This window comes from Trichoplax adhaerens, genomic scaffold, assembly GCF_000150275.1.
Source record: "Trichoplax adhaerens TRIADscaffold_1 genomic scaffold, whole genome shotgun sequence".
Taxonomy (NCBI): Eukaryota; Metazoa; Placozoa; class Uniplacotomia; order Trichoplacea; family Trichoplacidae; genus Trichoplax; species Trichoplax adhaerens.
In genome coordinates this window covers 5923047-5946341 of record NW_002060943.1, presented here as the reverse complement: position 1 = coordinate 5946341, position 23295 = coordinate 5923047, and the positions used below count along the sequence as shown (strand labels likewise).

The following is a 23295-nucleotide window of genomic DNA, read 5'->3' as shown; positions in this document are numbered from 1 at the left end:
CATCAGGATTCATTTGATACTATCATGATATTGGTGATGAACGTTTAACTGCATCAACTTACAGCATCTGCATATTGTATCATTTATTCGTTAGAGAAAATCACAGAAAGATTCTACAATTAAGGTACAAAGGCAGTAAAATTATGGGCACTTCAAGCTTGTATAATTGTTAACAAATTAAGCACACCCGGCAAATGCATGGTGATCTGGAATAACGTACAATAGTATGATAGCGGAGAATGGCTGGTTTCGTTCTCCGACAATTTTTTAATCAGCGTACAGAGTCATACTATGATATTGCCATCACTATTACTGACATTGTTTAGCAAACAGTTGTAAAACGTTACGAAATAGGAATATTGAGATTACTGTACATATAACAGTGAAGCAGTCAAATAGATGATATTTATTCATTTTCCGCTTTTAGAGCACGTTCCTTCGCCTTTTGACCAACATCTAGTCCAACGACTAGAGGAATACCAAGGATGCATACACTAAAGAAAGCGAAGACTCCAACTATACCACCTAAACCCTGAAAAGAAGAATTTTTATTGAACAGTCAATAAATATCAAGATGTGGAACTATCACTAACCGCCACTAAACAAATGAGCTAAAGGTAGTAGTCATGATTTTAAAACAAAATCCGTCGACAAATGTACGCGCACACGGCGATAAAGGATCTACTCGCATTCAATAGCTCGCTATTATTATATAATTACTAACTGCTATACTCGTTTAAGACATATACACTAATGAGCAATTATTATTTAATTATTTACTTGAGTTAAGACTAAATTGAGGAATTGCTTCGTAGTACTGTCCATTGAAAGCAGAATACCATAAAAGCAACAACCTTGAACAGTTACCTACTATACCATTGAATCAATTCGTGCAGTATAGTACTATCGTGACTTAATGTACAGCGAGATGAGAAAACTCTATTTGTCTTCTAATTAAAATAGTGTGTAGTGGTTAGAAATATAGAATAAGCGTAATTTCCGTATTTCTACTTTCCCCTATCATGCACGTCGATTATATTAATCATCAGCTGATGGGATAAAGTGTAATAATGGTTCATGGTTAACTATAAACAAGAGACATTCTTACAGCCCTATCAGACACTATGCCGCCAATTTCACTATAATTAGATAAAAAGTAATATCATGACTTTTTCCTAGACTAAATAAGTTAACTGGATCAACTATAATCTATTTACAGAACTAATCAACATTATTATTTACGCCCTTTATTCCGTTCTATGCTATCGTATCTGAAATTTCATTTAGCCACTGCTTTCACGCGACAATGCGGTATCGTATAATAAGTGCAATAGTCATCTATAAGCAATACGGCTGGCCATGCAAAGACGTGCAATGTATTTTCTATGGTTGTACAGAATGAAGACGACTTGATGTGGAAAGACAACCGAGAGAAAAGGACTCGCTCATGTTTCTCCGTAGGACTAGTTACTGTATTCAAAGTTTTGACTTTAAATTGTCTGGAAGCAAGTATGATTCTGATGATAAGCTCCGTCCAACTTTTTTGACGGTTTGCAACGTTTATCAAGACAACAGCCAGCAAGGGTTGATGGAAATCGCTTTGTACTCACAAGATCTCTTTTAGCACCGGCGCCTTCCGAGCTGCTATAACGTACTAAAGAATTTCTTTTTGTTAGGATAGCTTGTTTAGTTTGTCCAGATACAAGACCCTGGCTAAATCGGCGAGAAGCCAATGCACGAAACGCAGAAAAACCAGATGCCATTTTTTTCAACCTTGAAAACGAAGTATCTGATGCTACGCATGCGTCGTCGATTCCAGGAGTGCCGTACGTGAGCTACTGTAGTAGTGAGTCGCGTTTGTACAGTACAATGTACAGTACAGTACAGTTTGTCCCAGTTCACTACTGTGTGTACTGTACTGTACACTGTACTGAGTGGACAGTACAGTATGAACGAAACCAGATAATTTACAGCATTCAATTAATTTTACCCTGTACTGTACTGTAGACTGGAAGATTGAATAGGGTAAACTATTCAATCCACCCTTGTCATATCAAAACAGATACTGTACTTTACTGCATTGGATCCATTTTGCAGTGTATAGAATTGAACGCTGCTAAAGTATTCAATTCATCCTGGTAATATCAAATCTACAATGATATTGTCTCCATCCTACCGAGTGTACACTACAGTGTACACACTAGTGACAGTAATGACAGTACCAATACCAGGTTCTAGGGCGTGAGTGTACAGTACAGTGTACAGTACAGAATGTACACTCAGTACTGTACACTGTACGGCGTCGTTGATTTCGCTTTCGAGGAAGCACAGTACTAAAACTAACCTGCAAATACAGTCGTTTATACGGACTTCGAACACAATCGACATCACTATCATGCAGCCGCGTGCTGATACAGTAGTAACATTACTGTTGATTTCTCTGAAACGAAAAGGATCGCGCTCAGCGTCGTTTATTTCGCTTTCGAGAAAGCACAGTACCAAAACTAACGTGCAAATGCAGTCGTTTATACGGACATCCAGCATAATGGACACCACTTTCATGCAGGCGCGTGTTGATACAGTAGTACCGTGTACAGTGTACAGTACAGTACTGTACTGTACTGTACTGTACTGTAGATACTGTACACTGTACAGTGTACTGTACAACACTCGGCCCAAACACCGCTGATTCACTACCATATTATATGAAGTTTAATGAAGGACAAATGAAGACCTTTTAGTTGATGGCCTAAATTTGTTTCGCCATCACATTTGCTTATGTGGCTTTGCTTAGGCATCATTCATTCGAGAATAGGATAATATCGGATTGACATCAATCATTGTCATATGAAGGGAATCATATTCCAGTTTACATTTGTCCCTCATTATTTATTATTATTGATTGAATAAAATTCTCTTCGACGAGCATTCACGATACCTCCAGTTGAAAGTTGAATATCATTCACGAGAACGATTTATCGCTGCTGCTCTAGCCTATACTGTCCAAACGAAACTCTGTCCTAATTGATGTTGCTACGTGTTGCATGTTGATACAGTATAGAAAGATCGTTTTTGGGGACGATTATTTGTATATTTGGTTTTTAATCTTGTTTTAGTTATACAATAATTGTATAATAGAATTCTCGTTGGACTAGTTAATACGTCGATACACAGGATGAATATAATGGTAGTAAACTTCCATTCATATTCTTAATCAGGATTTAAACTAAGGAAGTTGTTACAAACGTATTGCCCATAATGAAAATATTATATCAAAAGTATATTAATAAACTATGCAACATAAAGGTTACACTAGGATATCAGCAGTCAACTTTGTATCAATTAAGAGATGTACTGTACGTATAGCATAATGTCCACGTTATAATATAATAGATAAGATTACAAGGCTAATAGTATCTTGCTAATAGTAGACCTTTACACATTTAAATGATAGTATTATCTAGACGTAAAATTTCACTTAAATGGTATACCATTATCCAATCCACTTCTGATAAGAAGCTGTTATTTCTAAGTAGATATCTAGAATGGTTCATTAGCGTAGCAAAGACCCTCGATCAGAGCAAGGTTAACTTAAAAAATTCTTAACGCTGTACAATCATATTGATACTTAAAACTAGAGTCTTATATGCGTATACCTTATTAAATTCTTAGCATTTTATATGACTTACCGTTTCCGCAGGAAAGCCACTTATTGCAATGATGACCTATATTCAAGACAGAATAGAGTAAGTAAGAAAGATATTTAACCCTGGCGATTTGTACATCATTACGTTAAGTAAATTTATTATCACGCAAAACGCAGAAACTTGAGTTCTAAAATTGATTTTTATCTAATTGCATCTATACTAAAGTATGACAAAATTGATTATGATTGAAATTAAGTCTTATCTATAAGGTTATGAAGGCGTATTGCAATAACTGATCTACTTCTTTTATTGATGAATACAATACCTCTATCAAAAATTTTGTCCAATGTGGTCTTGTGGCTACCTATAGCATATTTAGAGTATTCTCCTTTTTCATAATAACAAACTTTAAGCAGTAGTATAGAATCAGCATTCGCATTGATGGCACCTTTAAACTGTAAAAATGAAAGAAATTAAAATAAAGCTCATGACCATGACTGGATATTGGATAGTGTAGTCTATCAACCAAATAGAATTAAAAGATATGAAACAAGCTGTATAGTTTTGCTACTTGTATTTCAAATAAAGTAACCAAAATGCTAACGATAAAACAATGCTGACATTCCTCGTAAATTTAAGTGAGTAGATGAAGTTGATAGGATTGATTACGTAGGTATTAGAATAAAATAGGTTAGTTTTAGAGGGCGAACCCAGGCTTTTCAAATATCAAGTCAACATGATATATGGGCCGATCAACGACCAAGATATAAAGTCATCAAAAATAAGATATTATTAATGAAGATGGTTGTGTTTTTTTCGAAATAAGTATTGTAATATTCCTTGTTTACTCTTAATTAGCTTAATTCTTGGAACAAAGTTAACCTTATAAAATAAAGACAAATTATAAATTGTAGTAGTGAATTTATTATAGCTTTTTTAAAACTAACGTCGGCTTCTTCTCGCCATTGTGGGTTAAAACAGGTAGGTAACTTTTTAGTTTTATATTCATATGATTTCTTATTAACCAGTAGTCGCCTATGCCTGGAACTAATAGTAGATATAGGTAAAAAAAATTGCTTAGAATTTTTTAAGGCAAACTTACAATATAAATAATTGCTAACATAGGACAGTTTAGGTGTATAATACGATTTTATGATAGTTTGCTAGTCGACTTACATGTCCAATTTTGCCTTAATGCAAACTTTTACATTTTCTATAATTGAAAGTAATATGTAACCAAATTTTAATCTTGCAAAGCATTGGAAAAAATTTTAGTTGCATTGGTAGCAATTACTTAATAAGGTGCTTATGAAATTGCCAAAGTTTTATTAATCGATGTTATTAACTATTACAAAGCATATTTACATTTCCAAAGAGTCAGATAAAAAGTAGATTGAACATTGATACAGCCATAAATACCGTTTATTTTGCATCCAGTGGCTTGAACAATCGTTAATTTAAAGTTATTATACGGTAATGGATATGAACCAAGATTTGCCTTATCATTATCATCTAGACGGTAGTTATTAATAACATACGCCTAAGCGGTAACTAAAATTGGGTTTATATAAATATTTAAACGATAGCTAGATATATAACATATGCGTATTCTCTTTACCAATATAAATATCGACATGCGAATCTAAGGCATTAACGGTATGTCGACGATCGGATGGATATGACTGTTGCATATCATCCAGGGTGTTGGGCTCTCTTAATTTCGGAAATGATTTGCTACTAAGCAGTTTATAATCATTTTCTTCGGCTTTTCCATCCATAGAATTGGCTCTTAGCTCTGTTGTAATAGTCCCGTTACCTAAGGAATTTGATAACTTAAGCCATTCATCGTATAAAGCATATAAATTATTTTCTTAGATAAAAAGCATACTTAGCAGGGATCTTGTTTCACTATTACTCCTTACAATAGCGTTATCCTCAAAAGAATCAAGCATATCCAAATCAGGAATAAAGTCGAAAGTTGATGAATGATCGCTAGGCGTCTCTGATTGACTATCTAATATCAATTTTATAGGAGATTTCCTAAATTCATCACTTTCTTCATCTTTACTTGAATTCCTAATATAAGTAACACATTAGTTTTATACTAAAATTTTAGTTTCGATATTAGATTTCTGCCTTAAGTGAATCTAGAAATCATTATTATCTGTAGCTCCATTCATAACAATTCGATTAAAACTATCAGAAAAAGTAAAAGTTTTGATCATATAATTAGTTTATCTTATTTTAAGAGCATAGTAACGAAGCTGACCTAATTTAATTAAACTGGCTTGAAAAAGCTAAATGTAGAAAACTATTAAATTTGTAATCTTATTTACAGTTCAATTATTTGCTGCATGCCGATATGCTCTATTTGATAAATTATAAAACGAAGCAGATATGCAAATTGTATAGATATAAAAGTGATTCGCAATTATAAGTATTATTTAAGAATGCACTGAATTGAAAAATTAGTCTGGGAGAAGATTACGATTAGGAATTTAACACCGATTTATTATAGGACAAGTACTTCAAATCAACTTGCCGATTTTTCCTAATTTGAGACTGTGGATATTTGATTTCGCTATCTATTGCAAGAAGGGCTGAGGAGGAATTTCGTGTTGGTTGCAATTTTGAATCATTCGCAAACTCTTTACTGTCCTGTATACAGTACAAGAAGTGATGTGAATTAGCGAAGGCATAAACATTGTTAATAAGTAGCGGTCATGGTATCATATATAATCGCACGTAATTTGAATCCAGAGCTTGAAAGGTCAATAGAATTTGGCCGTTCTTGCTGTGATTTAGCTGATACCATTTGCCTGCAATCTATTCAAAAGAATTATTAACTTGAGATTGCAAGTACTGGTATTTAGTGTATATCTTTCAAAGTCCTCAATAATATTCCCGTTATTGAGCAAGAAATTGATCTTTTAGTTGTTTTATGTACAAAATAGGAGCACGTAATGTACGCAGAAAAATTTGGGCCACCTTCACTTGCTTCATAATATCTTCAAAATTGAATTTTATTGATCCAGCCACAGTTTTAAGTAATCCTTTCTCGATAACACTCTAACAAATATGAGAATATAATTTTAAAATAGATCATAAAAAAGCTAAAGCGTGTACTTAATAGCACGCAACTCGACATCAATTACAGGATCGCTCCCGCTATTGCAAAAATGGTAATAAATTATGCTACCTGCTAACCGGATTTCATATTTTTTACCTACTATGTTTAAATTTATGGCACTAATTCCCTAGTACTAATGTTCAACTACGCTCATTTGATTAATTTTCTAAGTTAATATTAAAATTGCGTTGATAATTAATCACAGTAGTCTTTTGAATATTTTCTAGACGCAAAAAGCTATAAATTTTCGTGATGGGATAGTACTATACAGGTTAAATTTATCGCAAAATTCTCTCGTAACGAACAAGTTAATATTCTAATTATCTTATGTTGTAATCTCTGCAAAATAATTGAGCAAGATTAGAATTTGAGGTTTATAATACGATTATTTAAGTAACTTTACAGGAAGTAATGCTTTCATTAAGGTGTAGATCATAGTACTTATAAAACGAACGAAAGAAATGGAGTCTATCTCGAAATCTTTCGTTTTAATTTAGTACTCATTTTCCAAAATAAAGTAGGATAAAGTTACATTATTTCCTTTAATAGAACTTTGTTTAAAATTTTTTAGAGTATTGCATTTATTATCTAGGTCTGAATATAACAGACATTACGTCGAAAGTATGAACTTACGATTTTTAAAATTCCCCCTTCACTTATAGGTACTTCAAAGCTTTCGTTCCAAGTTGGCTGATTAGTTTTATTCATAGTTTTAGTCTTGAAGCTACTATGCATGCCAGACTTAATTTCACAGTAGCATCCTCCTCCTAAAATATCAGAAAAATGGTAGTAATTAAAACAAGTTATCCAATCTAATGTAATATAACCAACATACTTAGATCGACTAAAGCATGTCTCGAAACGTAATTTAAAATAAAATAGAATAGAGTTAAGTAGAGAATTGATTCTACTTTAGCTTTGTTGAAATACGGTAATAATAATACGTTCGTCTTATATAGAGCTTATACCCTTTGAATCTTTGTCCGATATATCACGAACGCTGTGAACAGTTACTTGAATTGCTGTTTGAAATCCTATAATTTAATATTTGATTGTGGGAAATTTTAATTTATTTAATGCTTTAATAACTTTGCTTTTCTCAGTAATACCATATGCGAAGTATATATATACTGATGTTGGCAATCTGGAATATTCGTATAGGATAATGGCAGTATTTAGATAATTGAGTTTATTTAACCTTGAATTGAGGACTGTCGTGGATTAAAGCTATCGATTAGAAAGTGAGAATATCTTCTGACCTGGAATTAAAGATAAAAGTTATGATTATAAATTGAAAAGAATGAAATCTAGCTAACCATTGCTTAATCGTTTCCAATTTCACCACATTAATTAAGTTATTTCATTCATTAACATTGAGTTGAAAATCTGAGTAGCTAAATATACAAACGCAACCTTTGTACCCTTTCTTCGAATAACTGATTGCTTATTTTCTTCCGCATCATTGGATCGATTTGGGTCTAGTACATATAAAATACGAGGAACGCTTATTGATGATCATACGTAGGAATTCCAAATATTGAATATCTGGCAATGTAACCAAGATTCATAAATGTCGAACACTTTTAGAAAATGGGTTAGGAGTAAATATACCGTGATTATCAACTCCTTTATAAGATCGAAATATTATTGAAACAACCAGAAAGCCACATTTTTCACTTTTGCGATATAGCGGTAGGTTCTCTTCGATTAAAACCGGCAGTTTCTATGAAGTGAAATATAAGTGAATTAAAAATTGAGTACTATTTTGATATCATTTCTGTTCGTAAGTCACATTTTAACAATTATAACTGGATTTATTACTGAATCTAAATCAAATAGAATGCCTTATTCTATTTAATTTGATGGTAGATTAAATTAAAATAATATTGAAAAGACCTGACATCATTACAACTTTTAATCCGGATATGGATCTATTAAAGACTAAACTTACATTATTACATTGTAGTTCGCATGACCCCAAAAAGTCGTCTGAACTAAGTAACCCATCGAAATCATGAACTTTAAATTGAATTTTAGTCTGTAAATTGGAATATTTTCAGTTTAGAAAACCTTATAGATATCACTTGATAACACTTATAGCCTCATATCAGAGAAATACTGTGCTAAGAGCATAAATAATGTTACAAGTATAGGAAATCCTTAAAAAATCCTATAGTAGTTACAAGATAGATATTTATAGTTATTAATTTAAAATTTGGTTACCTCTGAGTAATCTTGAACGAGTACTTCAAGGCTGTATTCCCATTCAGGATTTAATGTATCGTGTACTGTTGAGGTATTTCCGATCTAATAAATAACGATATGGAAATTATTCAGTATCGGTATAGTGGTTTGACTAGAAGATCATTAGCTAACTTCAAGAAAAGAGATTCTAATAGGTAACTTTGCTTGCTTCATTGACTGTAGTTACAAATATTGTATAGATATATTCATTATGCAGCTTGTATGTACGCATATATATATATTCTTAATAGTCAATATTCAAGTTATTAGATGGGTACGAAAACCAATATATTTTGATTGTTTTTACACGATTGCAACAATTATTGCGGTTTATAATTTTAAAGTGTAATGTGTAAAGCTGCATTACAGTAGTAAAATAATTTTAATCTGTAGGCTACACTTTATTCTATCACATAAATATGTATATGTCACATAGAAAACCTTTCGATTTTTCATAAAAACTGTACAATATGGATCGCTATATCCATCTGAGTCCATTGACATTAAGTTTTGACCACGATGAACACATATATATAAGACACCAGATTCTAACGGATAGATAATTTTTGATTAAGGATTTTTCTTGAGAATTTAACCGATTTTAACTATTTTGCTACAAAATTATAGGGTATACCGCCATCTTGATAATTCAAATGTTGAATTAACTCTGATTCGCTTAATAGTAATTTGATTGTAGGCAAAGGCTGCCAATGTAAGGTCATCGATAGAGCTGGATTACGTGAATTTATTCTTTGTAGTTCAATGATCCTATAGATTATCAAGTTAAAAAGGTGCAGTTTTGTGGAACGGATTAAACTACTAAGGAGACAGCCAAAAATATAAAATTGAAAAATGAACTTACTCTTTATTTCCACTTTCATAATTAAACATAGATAGAGATAATTGTTCTGTTGTGATTAAAGTAGTTATTTTCATTCTTTTACTCTTAATTTTGACCGAAAGCTAGATATTAATCGTTTAAAATAAACGGCATCAGTTTATATAATCTTTATTTGATTTAGAGCTAACTTAAAAATTTTCGTTCAATGAAGAAGTGAGATCAATCTAGGCTATTTTAGCATATTCTACGATAAAGCACAAGTGTAGCCCGTTCTCCACAGAATATTCGTAGTGAACATAGAAGCAATTTATTATTTATGGGTATCGCGTGAAAATAAAGAAAGTGGCCACGATGAATCCGATATGTAAGATCAATAATCTGTCAATATTGATATTGCACTGATAGATTCATTATGAAAAATTAAGTATAGCTACAGAAATTTACCCGATGTATAGAATTGTGAAAGTTTAGCTATTATTATTATTATGACTAACCTTTTTCTTTAAGTCAAAGATCATAAAAGGAAAAGTTTCTTCTTGATAATCCTGATTTATTTCATTTGAAACATATCTTTGGTCATCAATCCGCAAAACACACCACTTGGTTCCATCCTCGTAGTTTGTAGCTATTTTGTAAGTATAGAAGTTGTAATCTCAAGTGTCATGAGAGAATACGATATTATCTATATTTCATTTCATTTTTATCTATTGTATATTCGTATATAGATATATGTATATCACTATTAATTATAGAATTGGATCTAACTTTATCTTGATTGTATTGAGTTGTGTAATGAAAATTTATGTAAATTTATTATTATCTTTAAACCTGTTTCTGAATCTAGTTTTATTCTGGACAATTGGACAGCCAAGATGCCTTTAGCTAATTATTTATAGAAAATGAAAAATGGTGTGTATTATCCTCATGACCTCATATCAGTCTCAGTAATTACTCCCCAAATTCTTGCATTTTAGCATTTACTCTTCAAGTTTGAAAAGATATCAACTAATACATACATAGACGCAATGCAACTGCTAATCAATAACTGCAGAATTAATCCGTAAAAACTTCAACATTACTACTCTTATTACCTAGCTTCAATGGCTTTTTAATTGATGTTTCTGAGGAAGGATCAATATCACCTAGCTTTGCTTCTATATATTCTGGATCTACCATTTCTTCAATGGAATTACAAGGATGTTTAAGTAAAGTCAGACGCGGAATTTAATTAGATAATAAGAAATTTCAAAATTATCGTAGCTATTTCCGGACTTTCCATTACTGCATTTTCGATCATATTTTGGATCCAGCTTTTAACAAGTGGTAGCTCCATTAGCTGAATAGCTCCAAATGTTCGAATAGAGAAGGAAATCTGTGGTCTAGTAGTTAAATTGTATGTAATGCAAGATTAGAAAGAATTTAAGGACATCGTCAAAATTTATACCCATTCTATCAATTTATAAAATATAGCCATTGTTTAAACTATTAAGTAAGATTTATGCAGTTTCCGTTTATACATATTTGTCTTAATTACTTTTGAGTAAAGTAAAACTTTAACTTGTAAAAATGGGGAAAAGATACTCGAGGATCCAGTTCAATGATTATTTGCAACCGGCCAGTAAAGATAAAGTTTTCTACCAGGAATTGCGTTGATACTCTGATAAGATCAAATGCATTGGTTATGAAATTGTTCAGAAATAAAGGTCTCATTAGTGCAGTAAATTAGATTTTAAATAGTGTGTATTCTTTATTTAGGTTAGGATATTAAAAAATACCACCATACTGTTAGAATCTGACAAGACGATTAGAAGATACATTTTGTTTGTGTAGATCGAATTTTTATTTCTGGCTTGCCATTTTATACTAATTTACTTAAAGTAAAACTAATTTAAATCTCTAACTAACTTTTTCTTGATGAATTTTGCTGTTAGTGCAAAACAAGAATCTTGGGAACAATAATGAAGATCGGCTTCTAGTATTACAGATGTAGTCTTGGCATGATATTGCTGTTGTGAAGCCGCATCTGATATATGATCACAAGATGCACTGCATTTGATATTCTGGTCGTAGTCGTAGACCCGAAGATTTCTTAAATGAGGCATGTTGTCACCGAGAGTAAATTCGGAAATTTCAATAATGTCTGCAAAATGAATGTAGTACCGTTAGATTAATATTACGTAGGTGCCGAAAGACGCTTACGATACCCTAAGAAGAAAGAGTTCTAATGTCAAATACATTTAAATAAATTTCAGGCTCAGCATCCTTAAGAAGCTATACAAATTTTAATGGTAATATATATATAAAAACAATTGGACATAGGATTTATTTAAGGTATATAATGTGAAGAAAGTATTCCTAACAAGTTAAAAGAATTTTTTGAGCTAGTAAATCTTGATTACACCTTCATTGAACAAAGATACAATGAACCAATACTGTTAAAAACCAAGACCTACCAATTACATGAGGCTTTGATTCGGCAATTAAAGGGTCAATAGTTTGTTTAAGTAGGGAAAATATTGAGTTAGCATTAGAAACCCACCTAGCAGGTATTTAAGTGCAAGAAGTGTGAAAAACAAGTAACAATTATTAGCTTGAACATTTAACATTAATTTTGAGATACAATATGCTGAAAGTTCTTGAGGTGATTATTTTTTGGTGATTAAAACTTAGTCACAGTATTATAAGAAGTAATATAAAAATGCAGTTTCCAAATACGATAGATAAACTTAAATAGATATGATAAAAATGATTTTGATACGCACACAGCTGTTTAAAGACGGTGATCATTTGCGCAAATTAACACCAGAATCTATGAGTATCATTTTACAAGTAGGCATTTTCTCAGTGTTACTGATTTTAATTGTTGATGTAGACGCTTCGTAACTAAGTTTTTACAGTAGATGTTGTGAAAATATGAGGATATAGCTATGTATGTATCTAAGTTATAAGTATTAGTTAGGACGATCACATTAATGCATCTTTCAATTTCGTGTTAAGCAAATATTTTTCATGATATTATGTGAGCCTTAAATAATTACCGTGCTGGATGCGATCTTTTAATTATGTTCATTGATTTTACATATCATTGGCCATAGGCGCATGATATAACGACTATTTCAGTTTTTAAGTAGCTTTAATTAAAGCAATCAGTTTTAATTCCGAAAATTTATTACTTTTACGATTGTCTTGTTATATAACCTAACAACAGATTATCATTAGCTAATAATATGAATTCTAGGAATCTAGAATATTTTACTGTGTTCTAGTTAACGCTTAATTTGTAAGCTAGTATTGCTTTCATGATTGACTTGCTATATAACTAGACAGCGGAGTATCATTAGCTGGTAATATAAATTTGTGACATTTAGAATGTTTTACTATTTTACTTAAAGCCTAATCTATAAGCTAATATTACTTTTCACGATAACCTAACAGCGAAATATCATTATCTAATAATATAAATTCCTTGTATTTAGAAATTTTTACAGAGTATTACACATGATAGTAAACAATCTTGTATTTTCAAACCTACACTTTACATTTTACTTTGCTGTGCTTTAATCAGCGAGTAAGATGAACTTGCATCGCGGCTTGTGTAGATCTCACTTTGATAGTTCATACACTACTCTGTGCTCTAGTTAACACTTTTAATCCTCAAGTTTGGCTTTCAGTTATTTAATTTTAGACACATTCAGCTTTTAATTTATTTTTACTAAATAAAAGTATCAGTACGCACATATGACTTTAGCTGCGAAGTTAACAGCTTTATTATAGTTAAGATTCAAAGTAAAAAGTACGACTGTGTCTTCCTATTCCGTATGTCACGTTATCAATACCTCTAGACTTTGCATCCGGTAAAAGATGCTGATAGGCTTAATTAAGGTCGGAAATCGGTGATAAAGGTTACAAGTTGGACAGCAATTACCTTTACAATGCGATCAAAATTCTTTGTAAAGTTGGATAGAGTTGGAAATGATTTGTGATTTCTTAATCTGCAGATTGTTTAATCAAGCTACTGAATCAGAGATTCACGGAATCGATTACTATAAGCATCTTTTACGTATCAGTATCTGCTTTTTTTATCGAATCTATACTACTTCGTGCAGTAATAATATCGGGATCTGATTGAGTAAACTTGATACAGATTTTCTGTGTATAATATCGGACTAATAAGTATGTAATATACCGCCCATGCTAAAAGTCAAGGCTGAGGTTAGTTGCAGGACTTTTATCGAAGAAAATTCTTTCACTTACTGGTATACTAGTTGGTCTTATTTTTCTTGTTAATATAAAAATCATTAATGATGATTTGGAAGTGAGAACTTCTATCATAACTTATACGGAATACTGCAATGTATACTGGCTCTAATTTTCTACTTATGGTACTGATGGTAATTCCAGTTAGAAAAAAATAACTCTCGATTATTTCTGGTATTTGTTCTTTAGAACTAAATATTAAAGAGTAGAGTAGCTACTTACCATCGATTGAAGAAGATATTTAACCACTCTGCAGATTCAGCCGATGATAGTGCTTTTTTCCTTAATATTTTATTTTCTAAGTTCATTGCATAATATTTCAGTGCATTGCTTCTGTCTTCTTTCCAAGTATGAACTAATATAGCGATAATTCCAATAACATAAACAGACGAAAAACGATATATTCCAATGATCCATACAGCTATTAAACAACTAATTGTGAATAGTAAAAGTCGATTTAGGGTAAAAGAAATAAATGTGAATGCATTTGGGTCTTCAATACGAATTTGATTTTTTGTTTGTACTTCTTTATTTATGTATTTGGTTTTGCTTACTACTGTATTAGATTTTGAACTTTTAAAAACCGCCATGGCGGAACTACATGTATATAGATGTGCAGCTTCTTGAACTGGTCAAATATTTATTCTATCGTCACATTTATCGATGATGATACTTTTATTTAGCAGAACCGAAGTTATTTGGATTTATCACATTTATTATGATTAGTCTTAAATATGTTTACAACTATCTATAAAATATACTGAATAAGCCGCGACAAGTATTATTCTAACGTAATATTCGATTCCTATTCCTTATAGGATGGGTTAGTTAATTTAATTAGAGATAGAGATAATATGAGACTTAGCTTCGTAAATAAATAATTTTATCTACACACTAGTAGTTGATAAACTAAATTTTCAAAATATCCAGCAATATTATAATGTTGGATTTAAATATTTTATACTGTAACATGTTATATAAGATTTATTACGGTACTTTGTTTGGTGCAACATTAGGAATATTAGAATGATGATCTTTTTCCTTCTAATAACATCTAAGAATTATCTGATAATCAGCGATTTTACTCATTGTCATTACGCTATTTTTGTTATTTTATATCGAGAAAAGTTAGTTAAAAATATATCAAATTTTAATTGCTGCCAGAATACTGTGAAATGAAAGGGAACTGATTATACTACTATACATATTAAATAAGTAACGAATCAGAAGCAAATAAAAAACTGGAATGTTATAACCATAAATAATAACTTATGGTCTATAGAAGCTATTTCATCATTACTTCTCATGCAAATTGCGGCCATTCTGTAAAGTTCACACTGCTTATTTAATTTCTATATACCATCTTTGTATACTGTACTGTACAGAAACTTTGGTATTTGAATAAATCATCAATTTATACTGGAATCTTTCCGCAGTGGATATTAATTTAATGCTGTACAGTACACTGATTTCCTGAATTTGGCCTTAGAGATTACTTCAATGATGACATCGTATATAATGGGGCTTTATGAGCAATTTGTTTAAAAGTGTCGAATAATGAGCAAATTAACGACCATATTGATACCTGTGTTTAGTCTAGGTAAAACTTGTAACGTACTCTTATACAGTACGTTATTGTAAGACCTCGATATTAATAGACAGATTAATTGGACATATTTGGTACGATAATATGAACGATATTTACCGCCACCAATAAATTATTTGCTTGTCTAGATCTATTTTACATTGAAATTGCTTTATCATATGCTTATATTACTTATTCATCTGAAACACCAAGTTTCTGCACTATCATCCTAGATCTATTAATGATAAATCTGTAGTACCTGCAGCACATTAATGCATACAGTGATTGAGCCTGTATTTGAAGATATCTTGCCTACACTGATAAGAGTATAGTGATTTCATTTATGAAATTTGTGGCATATGTGGAATTAATTTTATTCTAGCTAACTCGAATATGGTCCCCTTAATCTGATTAGCTCGTTAGATCGAATCTTTAAATAACAATTACGCGTGCGCGTTACCATAGAAACTTAAGTTGATAAAAGTTGCTAACGGTCTTATAATTTTTTTGAGCCGGACAATCATATGGAGGTGCAGCCACTGCGTTATTTGTAATGATATTGATCATTATAATTTATAGTCCTATTAGCTAACTCATACGTAAATGGTGGATTGGATAAAAGTGATTGAGTACTGGTTCACACTTGGCGATAATGAATGTAGTATTGATATGATTGCTGTCCCCAATAAGATACTACCGCTATCCGTGTGATGGTTATACACCTATAGGAAATTGAATTTGACTTGACATCTTATTTCAATGTAGGGTTAGGGTCAGTAAGAGAAGAGGGCTAGCTTTAACTATAGTATGCACATATTAGTGATGGGAGTGCTGTTGGTCCATAATTAATACAAATATACATATCGCCTGTAGTGTTTATAGGCCTTTCGCTCAAAAGATGCAATAATTCATACATACGGTAAAGATAACTTACCTGCTGAGTTACAGTCTTACAAATCCTATTACCCAATTAAACAAAATTATCTAACTTAAGATCAATATACATAACTAGTTGCATATCTTGATATCATCGACAAAAGATTCGTGCTACCATTGGACATCTAATCTAAAATGTGGCGTTATTCTTGCAATATTAAGAGCTTTTAATTGATAATTGCAAAAGCTTAAGCAGATTTAAAGACAAAATATACTTAATGGTGATAGAATTACTTATGAGATAGTCATTGCTAAGATACTAATGTCTTGAAATACAACCATGGATGGAAAGCGAATTTTACCTGCCTTAGTAGATAGAAATAAAAGTAGTAGTCCATTAGAGAAGAATTTAGCTACCTTACCCAAGCAACAATTAGAAGTTCAGGTAAATCATCTTGAAATTATAAAATATTACAAGTATTCTCCATGGAAATGTTGTAATGAGCTAATTTTTGAATCATAATTTGACTACTAGAAATATAGTAGCTGATATTGAAGCCCATTATATAATTAACAATATTAAAGATTGAAATTATGATCTGTACTTTCATTAGGGTATTACGCGACAAGTACTACCTGATGTTATTAAGAAAGCTGAGAATAATTCAAGTGTTTATCGAACTACGTTATTGAAAAAAGATAAGGAAAGGATTAGAAATCTACGAAATCGCAACGATGATGAATCTAAAATTAAGGTAAAGTCGTACTTTAAATATCATTGATAAAAACAGCAAATAGCGATAGTCCTGTTATTTGCAGTTACATCGTGCTATCTTAGTCCATGATCATAACTTGGTGGTTATTGAGACTTGAAATCATCAATTATGATCCGTACTACAGCTTCTACTGTATCAAATAATTGAACGCAATATTCGTTAGCAATGAGATTTATCGATGAAATAGATAAATTAAATTTGGCTTTCAATTGATCATTTCCTAAGCGCATTTTGCTAGTCAGTGAAACGGTGCAATTTTTGTCAAATAGACTACTTGGTATTAATCCGATCATTCGTATATTGTACTGCTGTGCTCTTCAAATTCTAGACATGACGTTATAGCGGATACCGTATTTAAAATACAGATGCTATTATTTTTTGTTAGAAATCCATCTTTATTTTCTGTTGCAGAAAGGCTATTATAGAAGTTAGAAAATGTAGTTTGAGATTAATCAGTGTATCAGATCATCTGTTTATGCTTCATGCATATAATTCATGACTTTTGATCCTGGCCGTAGAATTAAAGATACTCAAATCACTAATTACTTTATCATTTGTATTCTAGGCACATAGATACTAAAGTTTCATAACTGACTAATTTTATTTGATCATTTATCTTTTTTTGGTATGTTTTACGTCGCGGTCCGTTAACAGTTCTACTAGTGGAAACTAGTTTCTTGATAGAAATATTGTTATAGCGTTAATATAAATGGTATCATATACTCTTATATTATATAGTCTTAATTGTGCCAATGTGGCATCTCATTAGATAGAGAAGACCACGATATATATATTTCTTTGCGCTCGCGCGGCGTATATATTCGATTTTTAGTGTTTCATTTTTTATTTCCTTTTATTATCTTTTTGTTATTATTTTTCGCGTGGTTCCAGGTCTTCTCTATCTCTCATTAGCTTGAGTCAGCATTTCGATATCTATGAGATAGTGATAATTGGTTGTTTAAACTGATAATATTAGATTAATTAACAGAATAGAGACTTCATAAGTGGAAATTGGAGCAAAAGTGTTACTTTGCCGCTTACATGTAATAATATTAGATTACGTTTATTATTATTATGTAATTAGCAAAACGCGACAAAAACTCAGCAAGAAGAAATACTTAGCAGTAAAGAGAGCGAAGTGGGTATTGATGGAAAATCGCAAGATTGTGAACCAATCAAACCTATTAAGAAAAATGATCAGAGGCGAATTAAGTCTTTCCAACAAGGTAATATTACTGAAGGAGAAACTTCTGTGGTTCTGATTGCATTAATAATAAGAAAATGAGTAAACTTTAGGTTGTCTTTCAATGACTTTACATGATTATGTCTACCTAAGTCGATTGTCACATTAGTAAATTTGCCTCTCATGGATGATATTTCGTATATCATCATTATTTGTGGGAAATCAATACTAATAACGAAAGGCTAATGTTAACGTGCTCAACCTTGATGTAATGAATAATATGTTGAATAACTATACCGTCAGTCTGGTTTGATGGAAGGAGATGCTTAGCTCATTATATCGCTAAAATAATATTTCGTTTTATATCTCGGTAGAAAATCAAGAGGATAATTTGTTAAAAAGGCCCAAAACAGATGATGTTTACGAGTATCTGGTTTGGGAGCGTAATCAAATCGGCTTGAGTTCCGATATACAGCAATTTCGAAGACAGCTGCAACTTAGCAAATCTAAACATACCGTCCTAGAAATGGATAATAAAAAGAATGAAGACCTAAAATTTCTATTTCGAAGGAAAGATGGTGGACAATTTGTCTATGCTTTACCCCGTTCAGGAGAAGCTTGTAATCCGTATGATTTGAAAATTGTTAACGCTAGTTCAGTGTTAAAATGTGCTAGCTATTATACCGCTAGTGCAAGTAATATAACTCTGGTAAGTTTATGAAAAGTGTTTAGAAATGAATCATTTTGATGAGTTCATTGCTTGTTTTAGTTATAATTATTTTTTAATTTTCTTAATGGACAGTCATTTTGCGAGTTTGGTTGTATTACAGCTAATATATGACCAGCCTATAATAGCGTGTAAGAATACAATTTTGATTATAAAAATTTTTAGATTAAATCTGGCGAAGAAGTAGAATGCTTGCCTACACTGTTATGGATGCATGAAAGAGACTTATTTCATCAAATTTGTCGAATTCCTTTCTTTACTAAATTCAGGTAATATTGTAATAATGTAGAGATGCGATTATTACAATTTACAAGTACTGTATATGTTTACTTATCATACTATATAAATATTAATCGATGTCGTAGCAAAATTTTGAGCTATAGCATGGAATTAGTAAGTTATTAATAGCCTATAGGAAGGCGTTACTAATTTGCTACCCTACTGCCATTGATGGATAGTTTTGACCGTATCTCAGCTAGAAAGAAGCAGTTGGCACTGTTTTTGTTTCGCTGGAATACTATAATTCCATTCAAAAGATTACTGAGTGGGGATTTAATATAACAGTTAGGATATGCTTTCGCCAATTATAACATTGATATTCTACTAATCCTTGAATACATAATTTGTAAACAGTACAAAGTTACAATTGAAGCCATTGATGGCAACTGGATTGATCTTCAAACTTGTTCTAAAATTAAGTCATTAGCAGAATTTGTAGTTAAATGACGATATTTAATACATTTGGTTTAAGTCGCCTTCGCAGTGATATCTAACGCAGTGATAAACTTAATAAATTGCATTCTTTTCCTACTATAATGGCATTTGGATATCTTACTAACAACTGCTTTGGCAAAACATCGTCACATCACTTCTGACAAACGCATGAATTGAAGTCTCATATTTAATTAATTATTTCTTGGTATGATTAGTTATGAAAAAAATTGTAAATTAGTAGCTGCTTGTTAATTCCGATGGAGATTATGTTTTCAAAGTTCTCTGACTGCTTGTTCTATACCATGCAGGTGTACACTGTACGGTGTACAGCATACCTTGTGCATATCTAGTTAAGTCATACAGTATGTGGCGCTGCCTCAATTTTATACTCCGAATTCTAAAATATTGGAAAGCCAATAAGCAATAAAAAATTGTGGTATTTTATTAGTCGATTACGAACGGAAGGCTAATAAAAAATCCTTGCTTGCAATGGAGGGGAATTTGACGTTATGCTGAACATATTATTTTCGAGTTTTTAGTTTCTACATTTACGTATTACGACGCTGTGGCGGCTAATTAGTTTATTTCACTCGAGTATTGATTTATTTTGAGCTTTAACTAACAAATGCAACTGTCCATTTCTATTTTCATATTCTTTGATAGGTTATTTAAATATGTCTATCAATGGAAAAGAGTAATTCGTTACGAAAAATGCCAAAGAATACGGTTAAAATCTTCAAATTTTGATGGATATTGAGTTGATATAATAGGAGAATATAGGTCATTGATTTAATATTTATCGATTGTTTAGATCTTACATCAAGCAAGATTTATTTCTAACCCAGTATACGTTGCAGCGAGCTGCCTTAACCATTCGTTCATGGTGCGAAGCTGCATCGAGTAGTCTTGATGGCCGTAGCAGCGATGATAGTGGTATCGTATTAGTAGTAGTAACTACAGATAGAACGCTATCATTGAATGAATTTATTCGTATCCAAACTCAGCAACGACATCTTGCAGAAGAAAAACTAAAATTACTGTATGAAAACGTTGTCCAAATCGTTTCATCTGTTTGTCAGGTTATCCAAGCAGAATGATATGGTCATGAATAATGAGTGATCATCATTTCATTATGATAGTAGCTTTGATATAAATCTTGTCATTGCGATCTTCACTGTAGCGATAAAGCAAACGTACTTATCATACGTTATTTCTTATAGGAAATTTGTGAACATGAAGGAATTAATTTGAATTTTAAATTTGGTAGGTCAGACTTGTATAAAATGAAATTTTCTTTCATTACATGAATGGTTGCAATTTTCATTTTCGATAATTGGAATGATTTGAATATTTCTTATTGAAGATACGCTATCTTTTATTATCCTGTATTGCATGTTAAGTTAAAAAAGTAAATTTCCTATCGCTGACTCTTGCAGATGCAGAAATTCGATCCGGTTCAAGTCAACAGAAGAAGAAATCCTTAGATCATGCAGCCATAGTACGATGGCGAGCTGTTTTAGATCGTTTACGTAGCTTTCTCAAATATATTGATTACTTAATACTTGAACTATCGCGTCGAATTGTTATTGTTGCTATGCGCCTACTGCTAGCTGAATTTGTTGCATGTGCTAATGTAGACAGCGATCAAAAAGAATGGGCTGTCAAATATCTTAGCGATATGAGAAAGAAAACGAAATGGAGATCACGTTTAATTAAAAATGAGAACGATCTATTATTAGGCACTGAAAAGCATAATGTTATCAACGACGGCGCTAAGGCCTTACTTAAGCTGGATTTAGTGATTATTTTACCTGAAAAAGATGGTAATAACGGAAGCTCAACTAAAGGAACATCATCACTGGCTCGTTCTAAAGGTAAAAGTATTGAGATGTCCTATGGCAAACGGAAAAGTCTGGAAACATCCCTCTACAAGCGTTCGAGTGTGGATTATTCACAGTATCGTAAGATCCACTCCAATGAGTTAGCATCACCACGTCGTCAACGGACAAGCATCCAGCTCTCACCAAATAAGCGATCTAGTGGTGAAATTGCTTCACACAGTAAACGATCAAGTATCGAGCTAAATCAGTATCCACGAACTAATGTAGAACTGCTCCAACAGAAAAGGACAAGTGTGGAGTCGTTGCAAGGTACCAGGACTAACCGATTAAATGCTCCACGAAAGTCTATCATTGTAGGCATGAATGATCAGCCAAGCAATCATAAAGGTCGCAAGAAATCGGTAGCATTTACTGCTGCGCCGGTTACATATCAATATCCTAATCAGATTATTATGGAACCGTTAGCATTCGATCATTTAACTGAGGACGAAGAAGATGTTACAGTAAGTCGTCCTTATATAGAAGAAGGAGGGATTTATATCTATATTTTGATTACATCTCACTTACTATTATTTTATTAAATAATTGATTTCAAGTAGTATTAGCTACAGTTTATATATTATCAGATTTCTCCGATGCTAATACTATCCGCTTTAATTTACTATCTAGGATGGTTCTATAATAGCTTTTCAACCTGACAGACAAGATTTTCGACAAAAAATGCAGGATATTATTGGGAACATTGAAAAATGCGTCCTCCATCTCCCCTCCTTATTAAAGCAAGCTTGTCTACATAAATATTGGTCGACCGAAAAGTATTACATTAAATTATCTATTGACAAAAGTACGTCAAAGTGTAGCAGCTGTATATTAAAATTGATTTAATGTTAATATTGATGCAGAAAGAAGAGTAATTTTTAAATTTAACTCTTACTTGGGTATATAACAGTAAATTTGATATCAATACTAATTACAATATTAAAATAGATGAAGGTCAATCCGATACTGAAAAACGATACCCTTGGCCTGATATCCATTTTATTTTCGGCGATGACAATATTTATAATGCGTCATTGCGTAAAATTTTTGTATTACTAAAAGAAGCTATTGAAGATGTTGCCATGTATTGTAAGGTACTATGAATAGTAAACCTTAAAGCAATTAAATTACGATACTGAGATTCGAAGAAATTTATGCTACTCGCATAATTATCGTGCTTATGGTGGAGCTGATCTGTTTAAGTTCTCTTCTTGAACGTCTTTTAGGAATATGATCATTTTTGTGAAATGGTCGATTCCTGTGGTCAAATTGATGTTAATAATTCCATGGCGCAGCATGAATGGTCAACAGATGAATTTCAAGAGATCTTACAACAGCATACAGAACAGGTATCTTTGCATTAAAAAATCGATAAAAAAAATTCTGAATAAATATCATTCTGCGTATTATAATATAATCATTCAGAATTGGAATT

The 23295-nt window shown here is 31.8% G+C and overlaps 3 protein-coding genes across 3 annotated transcripts in view; 1 reads left to right on the top strand and 2 right to left on the bottom strand.

Moving 5' to 3' along the window:
- Window positions 1–66: 66 nt before the first annotated feature.
- On the bottom strand, window positions 67–11038 carry TRIADDRAFT_63502 (uncharacterized protein; the record flags this gene model as incomplete). The annotated part of the gene is made up of 23 exons (XM_002107891.1): window positions 67–532; window positions 1611–1795; window positions 3690–3725; window positions 3973–4102; window positions 4595–4694; window positions 4824–4860; window positions 5266–5463; window positions 5536–5723; window positions 6175–6305; window positions 6636–6716; window positions 7411–7544; window positions 7746–7811; window positions 7976–8036; window positions 8191–8255; window positions 8389–8500; window positions 8729–8815; window positions 9001–9084; window positions 9463–9569; window positions 9656–9789; window positions 9884–9984; window positions 10357–10487; window positions 10691–10744; window positions 10954–11038. 23 exons carry the CDS (start codon window positions 11036–11038, stop codon window positions 407–409), a joined length of 2433 nt encoding a protein of 810 aa, XP_002107927.1. The 3' UTR covers window positions 67–406.
- A 707-nt stretch (window positions 11039–11745) lies between these two features.
- On the bottom strand, window positions 11746–14709 carry TRIADDRAFT_51925 (uncharacterized protein; the record flags this gene model as incomplete). The annotated part of the gene is made up of 3 exons (XM_002107890.1): window positions 11746–12002; window positions 12316–12401; window positions 14342–14709. The coding sequence occupies 3 exons, from the start codon at window positions 14707–14709 to the stop codon at window positions 11746–11748; spliced, it is 711 nt and encodes a 236-aa protein (XP_002107926.1).
- A 2211-nt stretch (window positions 14710–16920) lies between these two features.
- The window catches only part of TRIADDRAFT_51924 (uncharacterized protein), a gene marked incomplete at both ends in the record, with an annotated part of 30866 nt that continues 24491 nt past the window's right edge, over window positions 16921–23295 (top strand). Inside the window, 12 exons of the mRNA XM_002108671.1 lie at window positions 16921–17025; window positions 17195–17335; window positions 18441–18582; window positions 18914–19248; window positions 19432–19535; window positions 20644–20706; window positions 20792–21059; window positions 21201–21243; window positions 21417–22324; window positions 22491–22665; window positions 22809–22954; window positions 23087–23209. Of these exons, the coding sequence (XP_002108707.1) occupies window positions 16921–17025; window positions 17195–17335; window positions 18441–18582; window positions 18914–19248; window positions 19432–19535; window positions 20644–20706; window positions 20792–21059; window positions 21201–21243; window positions 21417–22324; window positions 22491–22665; window positions 22809–22954; window positions 23087–23209 (2553 nt within the window). The remainder of the gene's footprint in view (window positions 17026–17194; window positions 17336–18440; window positions 18583–18913; window positions 19249–19431; window positions 19536–20643; window positions 20707–20791; window positions 21060–21200; window positions 21244–21416; window positions 22325–22490; window positions 22666–22808; window positions 22955–23086; window positions 23210–23295) is intronic.